General features: G+C 38.0%; 1 protein-coding gene and 1 long non-coding RNA gene across 2 annotated transcripts in view; one reads left to right on the forward strand and one right to left on the reverse strand.

The window, feature by feature from the left end:
* Positions 1–4,076: 4,076 nt before the first annotated feature.
* Positions 4,077–4,696, forward strand: LOC108787600. The gene is made up of 2 exons (XR_001941268.1): positions 4,077–4,572; positions 4,607–4,696. It is a non-coding gene; the product is annotated as an uncharacterized LOC108787600 (long non-coding RNA).
* Positions 4,697–5,723: 1,027 nt separating this feature from the next.
* LOC108787592 (neurexin-1-beta-like) overlaps positions 5,724–17,216 on the reverse strand; it is a gene marked incomplete at its 5' end in the record, with an annotated part of 18,722 nt that continues 7,229 nt past the window's right edge. The window contains one exon of the mRNA XM_018557190.1: positions 5,724–7,318. Within this exon, the coding sequence (XP_018412692.1) occupies positions 7,014–7,318 (305 nt within the window). The remainder of the gene's footprint in view (positions 7,319–17,216) is intronic.

Here is a 17,216-nt window from a genome sequence, read left to right on the forward strand (position 1 = left end):
AACAACCATAATGTTGTAAACAACAAATGCCCACAATGATAGCATGGTCTAATATTTGGCAGCATGTACAATACAATACTCTGTTACAATTTTTTGTTAATGTACTGGACAAACTTTATTTAATCTGCATTTTCTCATGGACGGTCTTTAAATTATTAGACACTTGGCAGCTGAGAGGAACACAGGGAACATAGCTTTTGATCTAGACCTCCTATACTGCACTAGTCAATCCCACTCCATTTTGTCTGTAATCCGGTGATCCTGGAATGTACCTGTTTGTGATGATTTAACACATAATATAGGTGTCTTGCTGATAAAACAATGCTACTGCAGGAGGCCGAGATAAAGAAGAAATAACCCAGCACAGGCTCCAGGAAGTGCATTTCTACAACTGTTCCACTGACCTCGTGAGGTGTTCTCTGAAATCTGGATGCAGGGGATTACACAGATTTATGAAACTACACCTGTTGTCTTATCCCACTGCTTGCTTTAATGTGATGTAAAGAATTGCTCTTCAAGTTGTGAAAAATATTGTTTTTTCCCTTTAACCAGGTAAATGTGAAATATTGCATAGCAGGCCTGTAAAACAGATCTATAGGTTTCCTTTAATAACAAGGGGAAGGAGAGAGGTTTAGCAAAGTCGCTTTTAAAAATACATAAAATAAGCCAATAAGTTTGTGTTGTGTTGCTGTGGCTATAAAATAAGTACATTATAACAAAAAATTACACAATGGGGTTGATTTTCTAAAAGAGCAGAGCTATTTTTTTGAGTTCACTTTGCAAAGTGTATGTCTACACAGTTTAGTAAATAAGGTAAATCTTTGTGTTCATTTGCATGCCCAATCATGTGCTTGTACAAATGGATGATTGAAGTAAACACAGATCCATTTTATGCAGTAAGCTAAATGAGCATTCATTCTGCAATGTGAAAATACACTTGGCAGAGTGAACAGTCTTCATTGCTTATGTAACTTAACCCCATTCTGTATAGGAAATAGTGGTGCACACTGTGAAAATATGTGATTCTTGCCATTAATATGCTGTTCATAATTATGGAGTGCAGGTTAAAATTCTACTGTAGCTTTTGAAACCCTGAATGTGTGCTTTGATTTTCTAGTGCACATAACATTCTCCCTTTATTTGGTTATAAGCACAGATTTAAAGGATTTGTGTCATGACCTATTGCACAATGGGTTATGCTCTTAATGAACCCAGGGAGGATACTGACTTGACGTACTGTAATTGCATATGAGCGTTGGAGACCTTTCATGGCTTTCTTAAGATGTGATGCTTGTGTTGCAAAGGAAATCTTCTTCAACTGGAGGATATATGAAATGGATATCTATTACCACAAGGGTACATACAAGTGGTTTCAGTAGCAGTGTTAAGTCTTTGGGTCCTTGCAATCCTTAAACTAATACCTATATGCCGGTTCTTCAGAATGTTGCTGTACATTACATTGCTGCTAATCCCTAATCTGGCAGAATTTTAGGATCTGGCAGTGATGCATCCATTCATAACAGGTTAATTCAATTTAGAACTATGAAGCATATTTTCTAAAGTTCACAATCTTGCCCTGTTGGCTCATGAGTGTTTTCTGAATTATCTGTTAATTATGTTAACCTAATGTAATATTCCATTCATTCCCTTGCATGCAATACTAGTTATAATAATATAACCAATGTCCGCCCGGGCTTGAGAGAAATGCTTAACTTAAATTATAACTACAGTCAATAGTTTTAAATGAAAGGGGTAAATTAAAGCTGATGTTATAAAAGTTTCTACTATGTACTTCTAGTTCTAGTACTACTCCATTCCACTCTTACAGGACTAATCACTAAAGGGTGAAGAGTTTGGAGAAGGCAGGAGAAGGGAACAATCTAGGACAACATAGCTGAACTGGAAAGTGAGCTGAATTGGAGAATATTTCCAAATCAGCTTTGCTGTCCTAGATTGTTCACTTCTCCTGCCTTCTCCAAACTCTTCACCCTTTAGTGAATAGCCCTGTACGTGTTCAAGAATTTCTAAAGAATATCATTAGCCCAAAAATACAAGGAGCTGGTAGAGAACATGGGGAAGTTCAGGGTGGGGGTTTTAATAGTAATGTACTAGTGCAAGCCTACATAAGGTGCATGGACACAGTGGTGAGGCCAACAGAGGTAAATGAAAGACAGGAACTTCTTTAGCGATGACCCAGGAAAACAAGAACCCATTCCTTAAAGGTGGAGGCTGTTCTTGTTCAGTAAGTATCTTGCTTATTACAAGAGAGCAGCTAAAGGGCCATGAAACGTGTTCCATGCCACATCTAGAGGGTGCTACCTAATTTAAAAGTCCCACCTTGCCGCATGAAATAGACTTGATTTATTACTATAAAGCTTCTTTGCTACCTTCTGACAAAATAGAGGAATCATTGAAGTCCATACTTACTATCAAAAAAACAAACATCAAGAGTAGGACTGTGAAAAAGCTTAATAAATTGGGCGATTCTTTGACCATTCATTTATAAAAAGTAAGTATTACGTATTTTGTAGATGCTAGACAGCTAAAAAAGAACTCCAGGAAAGGAAAAAATTAACCCTTCCAGTGGGGCTACACCTGCACTGTAAGGGTTAACTGCTCATTTTGGTGTAGGGACTGAAATAAAGAAAATATACTCACCTGATCCTCGGTCCTGCTTGGCTGCTAGACCGGTCTGATTTTTAGCCCCAAACCAAAACAAGCAGTTAACCCTTACAGTGCAGGGGTAGCCCCACTGCAGTGAATTATTCTTACATTTACTGGAGTTCTTCTTTTAGTGTTCTCTGTTGCATTGTATTTTAAAGCACAGAGAGCACATCAGGAAGTGTGGTAACACCCAATGGCAGACTTCAAGATGGAACAGAGCATATATCTTTATTAAGTGGAGGTAAGCAGATAAAAAGAGGTCTAGTCTTCTTTGTACCTGTTCATTCTCATCTACTTAATAAAGATTGTATGTGGATCTATTTGAATCTTGCTACATATATTAATGTAATACATTTCACTTAATGTGGTTGATTTGCTAAAGGAAATTAGACTTTGCAAATTTTCTCTCAGCGTAATAAATGAGGTAAATATCTGCAGACTTCCATCATCCATGATTTTGTGCAAAGCAAAAATACTATTTTATTAATTTTCCTTGCATGTCATTGGATATTCTTTGCTAAATGAATTTTCACCACATTCACCAAGCTAAGGGAAAATTCCTTTGCAAGGAACAGCCTATTTCCTTTAGTAAATCAGCCCCAATGTGTCTTGGAGTGCTGTGAGGAATGATGGCCACTTCCCGCCCATTAAGTGTTGTTGTGTGGATGGGGGTTGAGCCTAGTTTCTAAATCCTTCTAAATTGTATGTGGCCACACTGCTCACATGTATTGGCTGACAACTAACATCTGTAACATTACAGAAAAAAATGTCAGGAATCAGGTTCATTTACTAATGGAGAAGGGTCTGTTCACATAAAAAGTGTATATCTTCACTTAGTTTTCTAAATAGGATGAAGCTGTGTTTACCTTGAACAGTTCTTTGAACGAACACAATCATGTGCCAGGGAAATTAACAAAAATCAGATTTTTGGCTTGCACATGAGTGGTTCACCTTATTCAGTAAACTGAGTGAACTATCTTGTTTCCCTTTAGGCTCCATTCACACACGCCGTTTGTGTTGTCCGAAAACGTGGACATTTTAACATACGCGTGGATCCTGCACATTTGTAGCTATTACTTTAGCCCAGAATGTGCAGAATCCGCCATTGGACTTTTTTTGCTCAACACACATTTTTCGGACGTCGCGCAAGTGTGAACAACATACATTTGAATGTATTGTTTTTTAATGTTCAGTGTAAGAATACGCACGGAATACAGCTAATGTGTGAACAGAGCCTCAGTAAATCAACCACAATGTGTCTTGAAATGTAAGCTAGTGTCTTAATGCTAGTGTCTTAATGTTTGAGCTTATGTTGTCTCAGGCTTTCTAGCCCCTTAAAACTACTTACAGACACCATTTTTTGGGGGGTATTCATTTTGCACATTTTTTCATGTTAAGTTCCTTGCAAAAATAAAAACACAATAATGTATTAAGAAACATTTTATTAACAAAACAATAAATTCCACTTGCTTAGCATTTCCAGTAATGGATAAATTGGCCTTGCAACAAAATAAATTCATTTTCAATATCTATCACACAAACACAATAAACTGGCTTTGGGCCTCTCGGTTTGATTTTGGGGATGACTCATCTCACACTTTTGATTTTGTTGTAAAGGCAACACATTACAGAATTGGAAATAAGCCACCTCATCCAGACTAAGTACAGCAAATATACAGGAAAAAAAAGAAAAGGAAAAACCTGTTGCAGAATATAAAATGTACCTACCCTTTCAATGAAAGGGACCTGAAACGCAATGCATCAAAATGCGTCAGTTGGATCCTCATTCTCTGAAAGGATTAACGTGATGACATTAAGATGCCAAAGCAAAATTGCATACAAACTGTGAATTAATAATCCGAAATAAAACCTGAAGCAATGGTAATACAAATAAATGCAAAATTATCAGTAAAATCCTTATTTAACTGAAATTGTAGCTCAGAATTAAGGTATAAATGATTATTGGAGATATGAAGTGTTGGCAAAATAGATATATACAAAGAAACATTAACAATTGACACATTGATTACATGAAATAAAATACTTTATAAAAGACTTGTAGTACTTTGCTATCATTGCATGTTCAACTTATCAATTTGGCAAGTCTTGTTTGGACCACAATTGTTTACTCTACATCTTTTTTTCAGAGAACTATAAACATGACTGGACCTTTCACACGTACTGTGCAATACAGCATTAAATAACTTTTTATCCCTGAGTACAGTTGACTTTCTCTCGTGTCCGGATGGAGATTTGTAGCAGGAAAAGTTATTTGATGCACCCTGTTCTTCTAAAAGCTACTGGCTTTGGGAAGTGATCAAAACGCCCTTGCAAAAATCACTTATAAAGGACTAAAGGTATTTGGAAGCCCTAAAAGTATTTTTTATCAACTATTGTTATTTTTCTTTTCTGAAAGCTTGAGAGAACATGTCTAGATTTTAAGCATTATTTATAAGTTAACTGGTGAATAAAACAGGGTCTTTTGCTTGCTTACCCCTGCTGTTTAAATTAATTTTAAATTCCTCCTTCCTGTCTGTAATGTGGGAACATCCACACACTTCTCAGGAGACCTTCAAGTGAGGAGAGTTCTCTTGAAGTGCCCACTTTTAGGTTAATATATTCTCTTTGCATTTCCTCGAGTGATATGTTACTCTCAAGTCTTTTGCAACAAGCTTAATTCAGCAAAGCTTGAGAATTTTTGTAATCTATTACTATATATTAACTTGCTTTATAATTTAAAAAATTGTGACATACAGAAAAATAAATGTTTTATATATATCCAAACAATCAATTTTAGGATATTATTCTACTTTGCTTATAACTTCTTTGTGTTCCTATCAGAAAGAACACTGTTTCACCTAAGAGATTACTACTTATATTTTAAAATTATGCCAAAAAATAGAAACTTTGTTTTTTTCGTGAACGAATATATGCTTGGAGAAAGGACACATGAATACATTTATATGCAGTGAATAAATTGCAATCATTCCCAAGCCTTTATCAACATGAACACCACTTCCTGTTCATGTGTGTCAATTGTATTTAATACTTTTTTTTACATAAGATCAAGGTCCATTTTTTAAAATAATATTTGTTTAAACACATAAAAGGCATGTCATGTCATAGTTAAAAACTAAAAGGTCCTTACAGTTAATTATCTAGCATAAAGAATTACAGAATGCCTGTTGCAGTAACTTGGATTTTTTTTAATGGTTTGGACAATGTTATATACTTTCACACCTTGTGGCTCGCCATACTGGAACTTGGCTGCAGTGGAATGTTGGCTATTGTGCTGTATAATATTAACATTTTTTTTACATTCATACACATCCCCCAGCGGCATACTCACAAGAATTTAAAAATAAAAGATAAAAATTGGGTAATGGCAGCAAGAAACTGAAATATGTCTGTTGGGTCAGACATTGGAAAACTGTCTATACCTAGGAACACTTAGAACATTGAGTTTACCAAAAATGGCTGAAGAGCAGATATATTTTGCATTGCTATACAACAGGCTATAAAACATCACTTATCACAGTCCAGAAAGCACATATAGATGTGTTTTATATAAACATATGTAGTAACATATTAAGCGTGCATGAACATTTTCAATGATTGCATCTATCCCTCTTGTTTTAATTTTGAAAAAGGGCCTTATGTTCTGTATTTGTGAAAATAAGGCCTCCGTAACATACTCTTCACAACCAGAAAGGGGTCTTTGTGAAAGTTTTTTTTAAAGTTTTCAGAAAAGCCAGCTTTTGTTTTCAGAAAAGCCAGACATGTCTCCATGATTGCACAGCTGCCCCATTGCTTCAAGCCGCTGTTTGCAAGTTCAGACAAGTTTTTGCTGGCGTACAAACTTCCATGTTGAATTGGGCACAAGCACTTTGGCTGCATCCAGAATCATAGGTAGCTTCTTTGATTTTGTTTATTTTAATTGTGCCTGAACATTGGAATTTTTTTTTTAGATTTGAATTGTGCCTCAAAGTTGGATTTTCTTTCTGTGCTTGAAGAATGCTTTGTCTTATCATCGTCTTTCCAAAACATTCCAATCGCATAAATGGACGGGCAGAATATATGAAAACATTGTAGATAATTGGATATCTTAAGTGGCTCCTGTTTCTGCGAAACAAAACCATGATGTGCTTGTTTTATATATATTTTTATCCATTTGTTTTCCATTTTTTTTAAAAACAGTCTTTCTTTTCTGATCGCATTCCCTGTCTTCTTGATTTTTTTTTTATATTTTCAATGTGCTTCATAAAAAGTAAAGTAAATAAGTTTGTTAATTTTATGTCTCAGATAAAATGAAGACTATTTCTATACACGTGTTCGTTAAGCGGCTGGGATCAGACGTAATATTCTTTGTCCTTGTTTTTCTTATTTTTGTTTGAACTTTTAGCGCTGCTGGGTTGTTTTTCTTTAATCACAGCCCCATTAGACTGTGCTGAGTTACTGATGTAGTTTCGACTCTCATCAACATGATATGAGCCTTCATCCCTGTTTCGGTACTTATACATGGCATAAAGGAGGATGAGGATGCACAGGGCGGCAGCAGCTACAATGCCAACGACCATGCCGGTTGTGCTGCTAGATTCCCTGATGACCTCCGCTGAGCCTGGAATATCTCTCCCACCTGCTCTTGTTGGGTTTACTAAAGAAAAAAAAGAAAAAGGAAATTGGTTATTACTGCCTATAATACCAGAGAAAGTCAACAGCTGTCAAAATTATATTGGCACTGAACAACTACCATAATGCTGCTAAGCACTTTGTACAAATCCATTGGAAAATTGATGGCTTAAAAAAGTGTTTGCAGCAAATTACAGCCATGACCATGACCATGACCATCAACTCATTCCCTGACATGTCTAGCCTACACAGGTTCAGTGGCTAATTACATTTATACACAATATAGCTAAGGCACCGATGAGTCCAGTCACCATCAAATAACTGTGTCAGTAACTAAAGCTGAACTCCAGGCAAATATACAAGACACAAAATATTGCAGCTCTATATTCATGAATACATCTTTACATTTTTTTTTTATTGCAAGACGTGTGAGCACCTTAATTTGACCTGGAATCAGCCTCTTGTGAAACCCTGTACAGCTGAGCTCTGAATGGAGTAGGCGGAAGAAACACAAGGAGCCAAAGAGTTGTTCTGCAGTGCAAGAAGCATGTTGATAGGAAGAGAGCAGAGTGATAGAGAGATGAGCTTATCAATCTGCTTATTCTGCTTTTCCTGTTTATACACAGGCTACGGGTGTGGTGGAATCATGTTACTTACCTGCAGCAGGGATAAATTAGATTGTCTGCCATCCATACAGTGCTGTACTGTGTGGCAAGGGTGTACAAATCTCAAGGGATGAATGGACAAAAATGCAATTCTGTTGGTAGGTAAAACAGTAATACACAACAAACACCAAAATCCTCTGCAACACTTAATGAAGACTTTGAATGATATTTACAAGTCTTTCAACCAAAGCAGAGTTTAACCATGGAGAAGTGGCCAACTGAAATATTGGTCAGTAACAGTGGACTGTTTATTATTTTACTAATAATTAAAGGAAACCAGTACTGACAGAAACAATGAGCTTGCCATTGCTGTATTGTGTAATTGTATTTTTGGCTTCACTACTATCCCAGTCACTTAGAGAAGCAAATCAGAAATATAATAAAGTCTGTGATTTAGACAACAACCATGTTGTCTTAGAAAGGGCACCCTTTAACAAGGGTCACTGTTAGTGTAATATTATTGAAATCTACTGAATATGTGCAAAATATGAAGACAATACGAGTGTAAATTGTCTTGCTGATTCTTTTACATAAGACACTGTGCATTTTAGGTTTACAAGTCCTTTAAATGTTACAAATAAGCATCCATTTGGACAAGCAAAACCACTGTGTCTGCTGTCAATATGCTTTCATTTTGTTGCTCTATTAACAATGTAGCTTTAAAATGGAAACAAGGCAATGAGTTTAAATGCTAGGTAAATCAATGTTACACCTGCTGGAATGCCTCTCATGCGGAGCCCATTTCACAATTATCTCACTTACCTATTCAACCTTTCAGTGGAAAGCGACTTTTGATTGATGTTACCTACTACCGCCTTTTAAAAGGGTTTGGAACTGGCCTGAATAATAGTGTATACTTGTTTTTACTCTTAGGGTAGAATAAAATATGTAGTGAAAGAGCTCAACAGAATAAATGTTCCCATTCTCTCTCACACACACACACACACACATATATATATATACACACACACACACACACTATATTGACAAATCATTGGATTCACCTCCATGGCCACAGGTGTATAACATCAAGCACCTAGGCATACAAACTGCTTCTACAAACATTTGTGAAAGAATGGGTCTCTCTCAGGAGCTCAGTGAATTCAAGCGTGGTACCGTGATAGGTTGCCACCTGTGCAATAAGTCCAACCGTGAAATTTCCTTGCTACTAAATATTCCACGGTCAACTGTTAGTGGCATTATAGCAAAGTGGAAGCAACTGGGAACAGCAGAAACAACAACAGCCACGTAAAATGACAGAGCGGGGGTCAGCGGATGCTGATGCGCAGAAGTGGCCAACTGTTTGCAGTGTCAATAGCTACAGACCTCCAAACTTCGTGTGGCCTTCAGATTGGCACAACAACAGTGCATAGGGAGCTTCATGGAATGGGTTTCCATGGCTGAGCAGCTGCATCCAAGCCTTATATCACCAAGTGCAATAAAGCTTCAGATGCAGTGGTATAAAGCACGCCGCTGGACTCTAGAGTGGAGACGTGTTCTCTGGAGTGACGAATCACGCTTCTCTGTCTGGCAATCTGATGGACGTGTCTGGGGTTGGCGGTTGCCAGGAGAACGGTACTTGCCTGACTGCATTGTGCCAAGTGTAAAGTTTGGTGGAGGGGGGATTATGGTGTGGGGTTGTTTTTCAGGAGTTGAGCTTGGCCCCTTAGTTCGAGTGAAGGGAACACTTAATGCATCAGCATGCCAAGACATGTTTGGGGATGGCCCCTTCCTGTTCCTACATGACTGTGCACCAGTGCACAAAGCAAGGTCCATAAAGACATGGATGAGCAAGTTTGGGGTGGAAGAACTTGACTGGCCTGCACAGAGTCCTGATCTCAACCCGATAGAACACCTTTGGGATGAATTAGAGCGGAAACTGCGAGCCAGGCCTTTTCGTCCAACATCAGTACTTGATCAGTACACGGCTCAGCGCTCGACTGAGCCGCTCGGCCGTGATCGGGAGCTGTACGGGCTATTGTGAATAGCTGTACAGCACCCCCTCGGTTCTCCTGCACCGAAGGGGTCCTGGTGCCGAAGCTAGCCGAAGGATCGGCCGAAGCTACGGCCAGATCCTTCGGCAGCTTTGTGAATAGACCCCTAAGTAACTATGACCTCACAAATGCTCTTCTGAAAGAATGGTCAAACATTCCCATAGACACACTCCTAAACCTTGTGGACAGTCTTCCCAGAAGAGTTGAAGCTTTTATAGCTGCAAAGGGTGGGCTAACTCAATATTGAACCCTACGAACTAAGACAGGAATGCCATTCAAGTTCATGTGCGTGTAAAGGCAGGCATCCCAATACTTATACATAAAACTTGGTTAAGGAAACATTCACAGCAAGTTGACAACATGGTTCAAACTCTCTATGGATATAGGTATTAAAATGCATCCTCTTGGAAAATGTCAACCATTTTCAACCAGTGTTCAGCTGCGAGGTGAAAATACTGTGTTTTGTATTCTGATTCAATGCAGAAATTGTGACAATCTTCTGCTGTTATGACCAAATAAGAAAGTCCTGCACCAACCTGAATCCCTGTGATACTTTTCTTGCTCTTTCCTACGCATGCAACAAATACAGGTAACTTTTACATTCTGGTGCTATGGTGGTGGCAAATTCATTAAGAAATGATGCTATATCGATGATAAGAATAGTGGCAATAAATAAGACCTCTTCTATGTTGTGTCACAAATGTAAGTATTGTGTCACAGACAAAATTCAGCCTCAGGCAATTCTGTGACAGATTCATATACAACTTACAGATAGTTACATGAATCTGTCTCAAATTGCACCAATGGGAGACAGATGTCTATAATGAGTGTATACATCACTCTTAATGAGTTCCAGTGAATGTGTTTTGAATCAAATCAACTAATTAACCTCTTGCCGTCTGCCCGTTAAGAAAAAACGGACGGACGGCAGACTCGCATCCGCGGAAAAACCGCGAACGTCGCAGTGAGAGCAATCATTTTAGGGCCATAAATCACTGATAACACTAAACTGATGAGCGGTAAAAGCTTTTAATGCGTCGCCTATGGCCAATTTTGGGTAATGTCGTTTTTTTGAGGTTTCGCGCACATGCGCAATTTTAAGGCTTGACATGTTTGGTGTCTCTTTACCCGACGTGACCCCGTCTTTTATATTTTACCAAAAAATTTGGTAATAATAAATGTTTTAGAATTTAATATAGGGGGAACTGTTTTTTTTTTTTAAATCTGTAGTTTTTCCCTAATATATTAAAAAATAAAAACCCCAGTGGTGAATAAATACCACCAAAATAAAGCTCTATGTGTCCCCAAAAAAGGGTATACAATTCATTTCAGTACAGCGCTGCATGACGGAATAAATGTCAGTCAAAGTACCGCAGCGCTGAATACTGAAAAATGGCCTGGATGGGAAGGGGGTTTAACACCCCAGATGTCAACTGGTTAAGAAAGTTAGGACACAAAGTAAATGTTTTAAAAAGTATGACTGTAACTTGTGTACAGCGTTAAATTGTTTTGTACTCATCTATTATTTTTTGTTATACTGCGTCCAATTCCATGAGTGTGCACATTTAGCATTTTATAACATGGTCACATAAAACTGCATCTTGTCCCTGTCTGATATGGACTTTATATTGAGCCTTAAAGCATTCAATCTCGCTTTAGAAATTAGATTTAAGTTTCAGACTTAAGACCCTTTGGCCACTTTTCATTAATATTTAAGAAACAGCACTGCACATTCAGACTCCTGCGGAGCCTGAGAATTGAAATGAACACAACAAGATTATTTTAAAGGAAGGAATCATTTTTCTTGGTTTCTTCATACTGAGGGCTCCAAATGACATTTAAACAGAGCATCACTGTGATTACTTTTAAGAAATGTTTAATCACTGTTCTGTTGTTATCTCTGTCTGCTTTGATGGACAAATTACTTCATATTAAGACAGCATAAAGTAAGGGTTGTTCACCGGTGAAGAAAATTTGTTGAAAGTAGCATTTCTACTTTTGTTTGAATTAATGATTTATCACAGCATATTGATTTCATTGATTACGATATGGATACATTTAAAGTGTAAGTCAAGCCAAACATTTGTTTCTACATTTAAATAGTGCAGATGTTTTTTATGTCTACCTGGAGCTCTGTTCAAGAGATTCACCCTCACTTCCTGTTCAGCTGACAAGGTTTTCACCAAACATGAAGTAAGGGAAATCTGCAATAGTTACAGAGACAGAAATACAAATCTGACAGGTGTTCTATTCTTCCCCTACTCTACTGAAGAAAATCCTCTTTCATTTTGTCTCTGTTGCAGTTGAAGAGTTCCCCTTTCTTCCTATCTGGTAAAACGTTGTCAGCAGGACAGGAAGTAAAGAAAAACCTCTCTAATGGAGGTCAGATAGCAGTTAAAATCTGACAGGAATTCTAAACCTTCAACCTCTAATACTATTGTCATTTTGACTTATTTTTAAAATATCTAGGTTAGTGAGCTACTAAGTAGTCCACCTGCAGTACCAAATATTCAAAATCTATTTATTCATGCAAAGGTGAAATATCAGTTTTTAGGCTCAACTGTCTAAAATCCAAGTATGGGTTTTGAAAAATGTCTGCAAGAAGAACGTTTTGAGCATTATGTGCGGATTTGGAGTACTCCACTAAAAAATCCTTCACTGTATGATAAAAATATACTAATACTACCAAGGGAGGATACCAGATTGAGTTTAGCTACTGTGGCCCCATACAAGCAATTGTTCTTCAGCACATTTATATATTATATCATATATGAGACTCACATCTAGGCGGCAAAAGGTTAAGGCTCCATTCACACATAGCGGTAGCGTTTTCTGTGTGGTTTTTCGCCACACAGAACCACACAAACGTTAACATATGTGCAGATTCCGCATATTTGCAGCTATTACTATAGCCGAAACGTGCATAATCCGCCCATAAAATCGCTCTTGGACTATTTTGCGGGACATTTTGCCGCTGCAATAGTCTGAACAATGCACATTGCAATGCATTGTTTTTTATGTTTAGTGCGGTTCCACACATGTTAGTGCGGAAAAGCGTTCATGTGTGAATGGAGCCTTATTATTGTGACTGATGGCCCTAAAATGAGACAATAATACAAATGTAAAAGAAAAGTGATATACTGGGAGGACTACCAAAAGGTGTGCATGGAAAATTAGGGGGAGGAGCAGATATATACAGCCCAGGCCCTCCCATAACTCCAATCAAACCTTTCCTAGCTATCTTGCAGATCGTGATTTACTGGACCACTAAGGGTTTCATCACTAAAATCAATTTCCATTAGATTGAACTGCAGGTTTACATGCCCTTTCACTGCTTTTTTCCATTTGCCAAACTGGATTTAATTTCTTAAGATCACCAATCACGGACCTCAATTAAAGACAGATATTTAACAACTCAAATAACATACTTATATCCCAAATCCCTTTGTCTTTACACAAATACTTCTTAATTCTATTACCAGGCACTGCACTTTAACATGTAGCTTATTGATCATGAAATAATTGAACTTTTTCATATAAGCCCATTGTATTTCCTTTGTCGTCTCTGAGTGACAGGGCCATGGCTATCTTTCACTGCACTGCAAATGCCTTTTAGAATGAACGCAGTGCCTTATTCAATAGCTGACATTCTTTGTGCAAGACTTGTAGCTGTTTCTCTGTAGATAACAATTCTATCTTTTTATGGATCAAAGTTTTCAGTTTCGCATGCTTTAAGTGAATTACATTTCTTTTATCTTCGGGTTTTATTATTGTTTGCCTATATTTTAAATGAAGCATAAAGAAGTGTCACTCTGGGCTTATCTGGGCTGCAGTCTAATGTCAAAGCTATGTTTTAAGCTTCCATTTCATTTTATGTTCTCCTTTTATTGGCACCGCTTTCTTAATATCACAGAAAATATTTCCTTGAGTTATTTTGTGTTTTAGCATTAAACATATTCTTTGTGTACAGTTTGTTTATTACATTACACACTCCTAGTGTTACTCTTACTCTGGGAATACATTATATAGAGCGCTTTTATTTATTCTATAGTCTACAGCAGAATAAATAGGCTTAATATTCGAGTAGATGGTTAGAAAGTATTAGTGAGTCTTGCACACATAGCAAATGGGTTGTAATTTACACTAATTTAACTGCTGTCTGTGTTACATTTAGGTATGTAAGGTGATGAAGTGTAAGTGACATTAAACTCAGGAGTTAAATCTTAAAAATGCTTTCAAGTGCCTTAACTATTAACAAAAATGTAGCTTATTTGTGTGTCACTCGGCTGTAGATCCTCAAATCATCTCTGAATTTGTGCTGACACTGTCCTTCCTTCTGCAGGGGGGCTACTTTGGTTCCCCATGGTCCCTGTGTGTGTTGTAAAGTAGCCACCATTCCAAGCTCACTCCCGTAATGGACTACATTCACAATACAAATTTGTAAACTAAATGTGAGATTGTAGTCCATCATGCAAGTGTGCTTGGAGCGGTGCTTACTTTACACTAGGGACCATGGGGAACAAAAGTGGCCCCCCTCCAGAAGGATGGAACGTGTCAGCACCAATTCAGAGATTATTTGAGGATCTACAGCTGAGTGATAAACAAATACATTTTATTAATAGTTAGGTTAATACTTGTATTTTTGTGTTTAATGTATCTTTAAGATTTGTATTTAATGTATTTTTAAGGTTTAACTCCTGAATTTAGTGTCACTTTAGTAGCCCTTTTAGGAGAACTTTGCTTTTGAATACACGTTTCCTCTTTTCTGTTTACTATGGCTTTCCAAGAAGTGCATTAATACAGTGATACAGATACAGTGATTTAGCTCACTGTTGCAATGGGCCAATTTTTGTTTACCAAACACATATACCTAAATTGTCAAACCAAATTTCCTGGATGATTTTTTCCCCCATCCTAATGGTCATCATTACAGTGCAGAGTGTCTCCATCACTCAAGTATGAATATTTGTATGTTCCTGATGTTTCCCATTGAGAGCTGGATTTAGTGTGTTGGCCAAGTACCATGTTTGTGCTTTCCTCTTCAAGACTTGAGATACCTTCTTATTGAAACAGTGTGGTTACATTATTTTGCACCTTTAACCTTACCATCCTTAGCTCTTTGGCAGCCACTACATACGGTATGTTTCTGTGCATTCCAATTGCCTTTTTTCACAACAGGAATTATCAAAAGTATAATCAGCATATGAATGATGTACAGAGGTCATTCACTTAGCAAATGTGCCTTTATTTGTTTCATTTGTAGTTCTACTTTTGACTAAATCACAGTCTAAATTGTTGGATGGCAGCATGCATGCTAAAGGCACTCATAGACGGAAATGAAATCTGATGTCCATGGGGTACTCCTATGCAAAAAGATGGCCACCATAAACCAGTCACGCTAGAAAAACCATCTTAACTGCTATTGTTACCCCTTGATAAGCTGGAACTGACCTCCTTCTACCAGGCTTCCAAAACGCTGCTCTACAATTACATAAACTTGTCAAATCAACAGAACTGACCATACATGATTTAGGAAGCTCTTGGCAGCTCACTGCAGATACACCAAACTGAACAGGTCCAACTCATGCATGCATGAATAACCCCCCTTGCAACTCTATTGTCATAGACTTACCCGGGCCGGAGCTCCGTGGCCGCGGCGCGCAGTCTCATGTGTGAGGTCACGCCCGACTCCTCCCACTGGCCTCAGTGCTTCCTCAAGAGTACAGGTGAGTCACTCAATCGGCGTTCTATCAATGTGGAACGTCGAGCGAGTGACTCAGTGTGATACTCACCTTGCAGCGGCCACTGCTACAGCAATTGCTTACTAGGACCCATACCGAGTCCCAGCATCCGTACCAGCTACCGAGGCTGCCCTATACCATAGAGCAATACCTACTGCTACTCCACAACCAGAACCGCAAGTATTAGGGGATCTTCCCCCGGCTGTTAGTGCCTATTTCAAGACGTACCATACTTTGCCTTATTGATGAACTGTATTATATTACTGCTGTTGGGTAGATTTGAGCCCAGTGGTGTGTCAGGCTAAGTAAGCTTTGTGATACCCAATGTGCATTTATATTTGCCTTCTCTCTCTCCTGGATGTACAGAATTATATTGCACATTGATTTTATATCTAGCAGGTGGAATACCTTTATTTAAAACATGTTCTTCCTCAGCATGCTGTGAAGCTTAATTGGCACGGACAATATCATTCCACTATTATCATTATACAGCAATAATGATCACACGGATGGGTTAGCGGCTATTAAACGTCAAGCAGGCAATAATCACAGAGATGCTATTTCGGATGTCAGCAATAGAGGCACAGTTTTAATCCATGCATATAGGATAAGGCTAGAGATGGTGCTAAGGAAGTCAGCCTAGAGCACACATTCATTGTCCACATAGGTGAGTATGGCTATTGATTTCTTCAAATTACCCAAGGTTCTGTGTGCAAACTTCAGATAGCCCTATTATGGTACTCAATGGGATGCTTAAGGGTGTGAAACAGCATAATGGCCCTGAACCTTCAGGAAATATAATGTTAATGGAAGCTGATGCAATGTAATTTTTTTGTATTAGGTTTTGCTATACAACAGTAAAGTAAACCTGTCTCATGTTTAAAGTACATAAGCTGCCACAAAGCCAACGGAAGGCATCCAGAAGCTGTAAATTAGTTTTCTACTGTAGTTATTGAGGCAGGGCTTTTAGCATGGAAAAGAAATGACAAAAGGTTGTCCTGCTCTCTAACCTATCAGAACAATAAATCAGACCCTCAATATTAATCCTCCCCTACCAAATCACTAACAATTTCTTAACAATTCCCCTTAACAACCTTAACCCCTAACACTTTATCCTTAATCATTCTAAACTAAACACCTACCCTGACTTTTGGCTTTAACCCTAATCCTATCCTACTAAACATAACAACACAATGATGCCTTAATGCTTACTCTTGCACTTTAACATAGCCTCTAACACTTAACTGCTTCATACTTGAGAATTAGGCCGATTGTATGAGTCCCACAAATTGTTCTGTTAGACTCAAGTAATCAACTGAGGACGGGAAGCATTGTTAAAAGCAATGACAACTTCCAGTGTCCACAGCCACTTATGGCCGTTCACATTTAATTGCATGTGCTGCAATTATCTACAGAAGATCTCAGTTGTAATGGAGTGGGGCTTCCTGCAATAAGGAGCATGTGACCTCACCCATGTGACAGTGAAAGGGGGCTGAGAAGCTAATTCTCAAGTCAGGACACTG

Source organism: Nanorana parkeri, unplaced genomic scaffold, assembly GCF_000935625.1.
Source record: "Nanorana parkeri isolate BGI_ZX_2015 unplaced genomic scaffold, ASM93562v1 scaffold271, whole genome shotgun sequence".
Lineage (NCBI taxonomy): Eukaryota > Metazoa > Chordata > Amphibia > Anura > Dicroglossidae > Nanorana > Nanorana parkeri.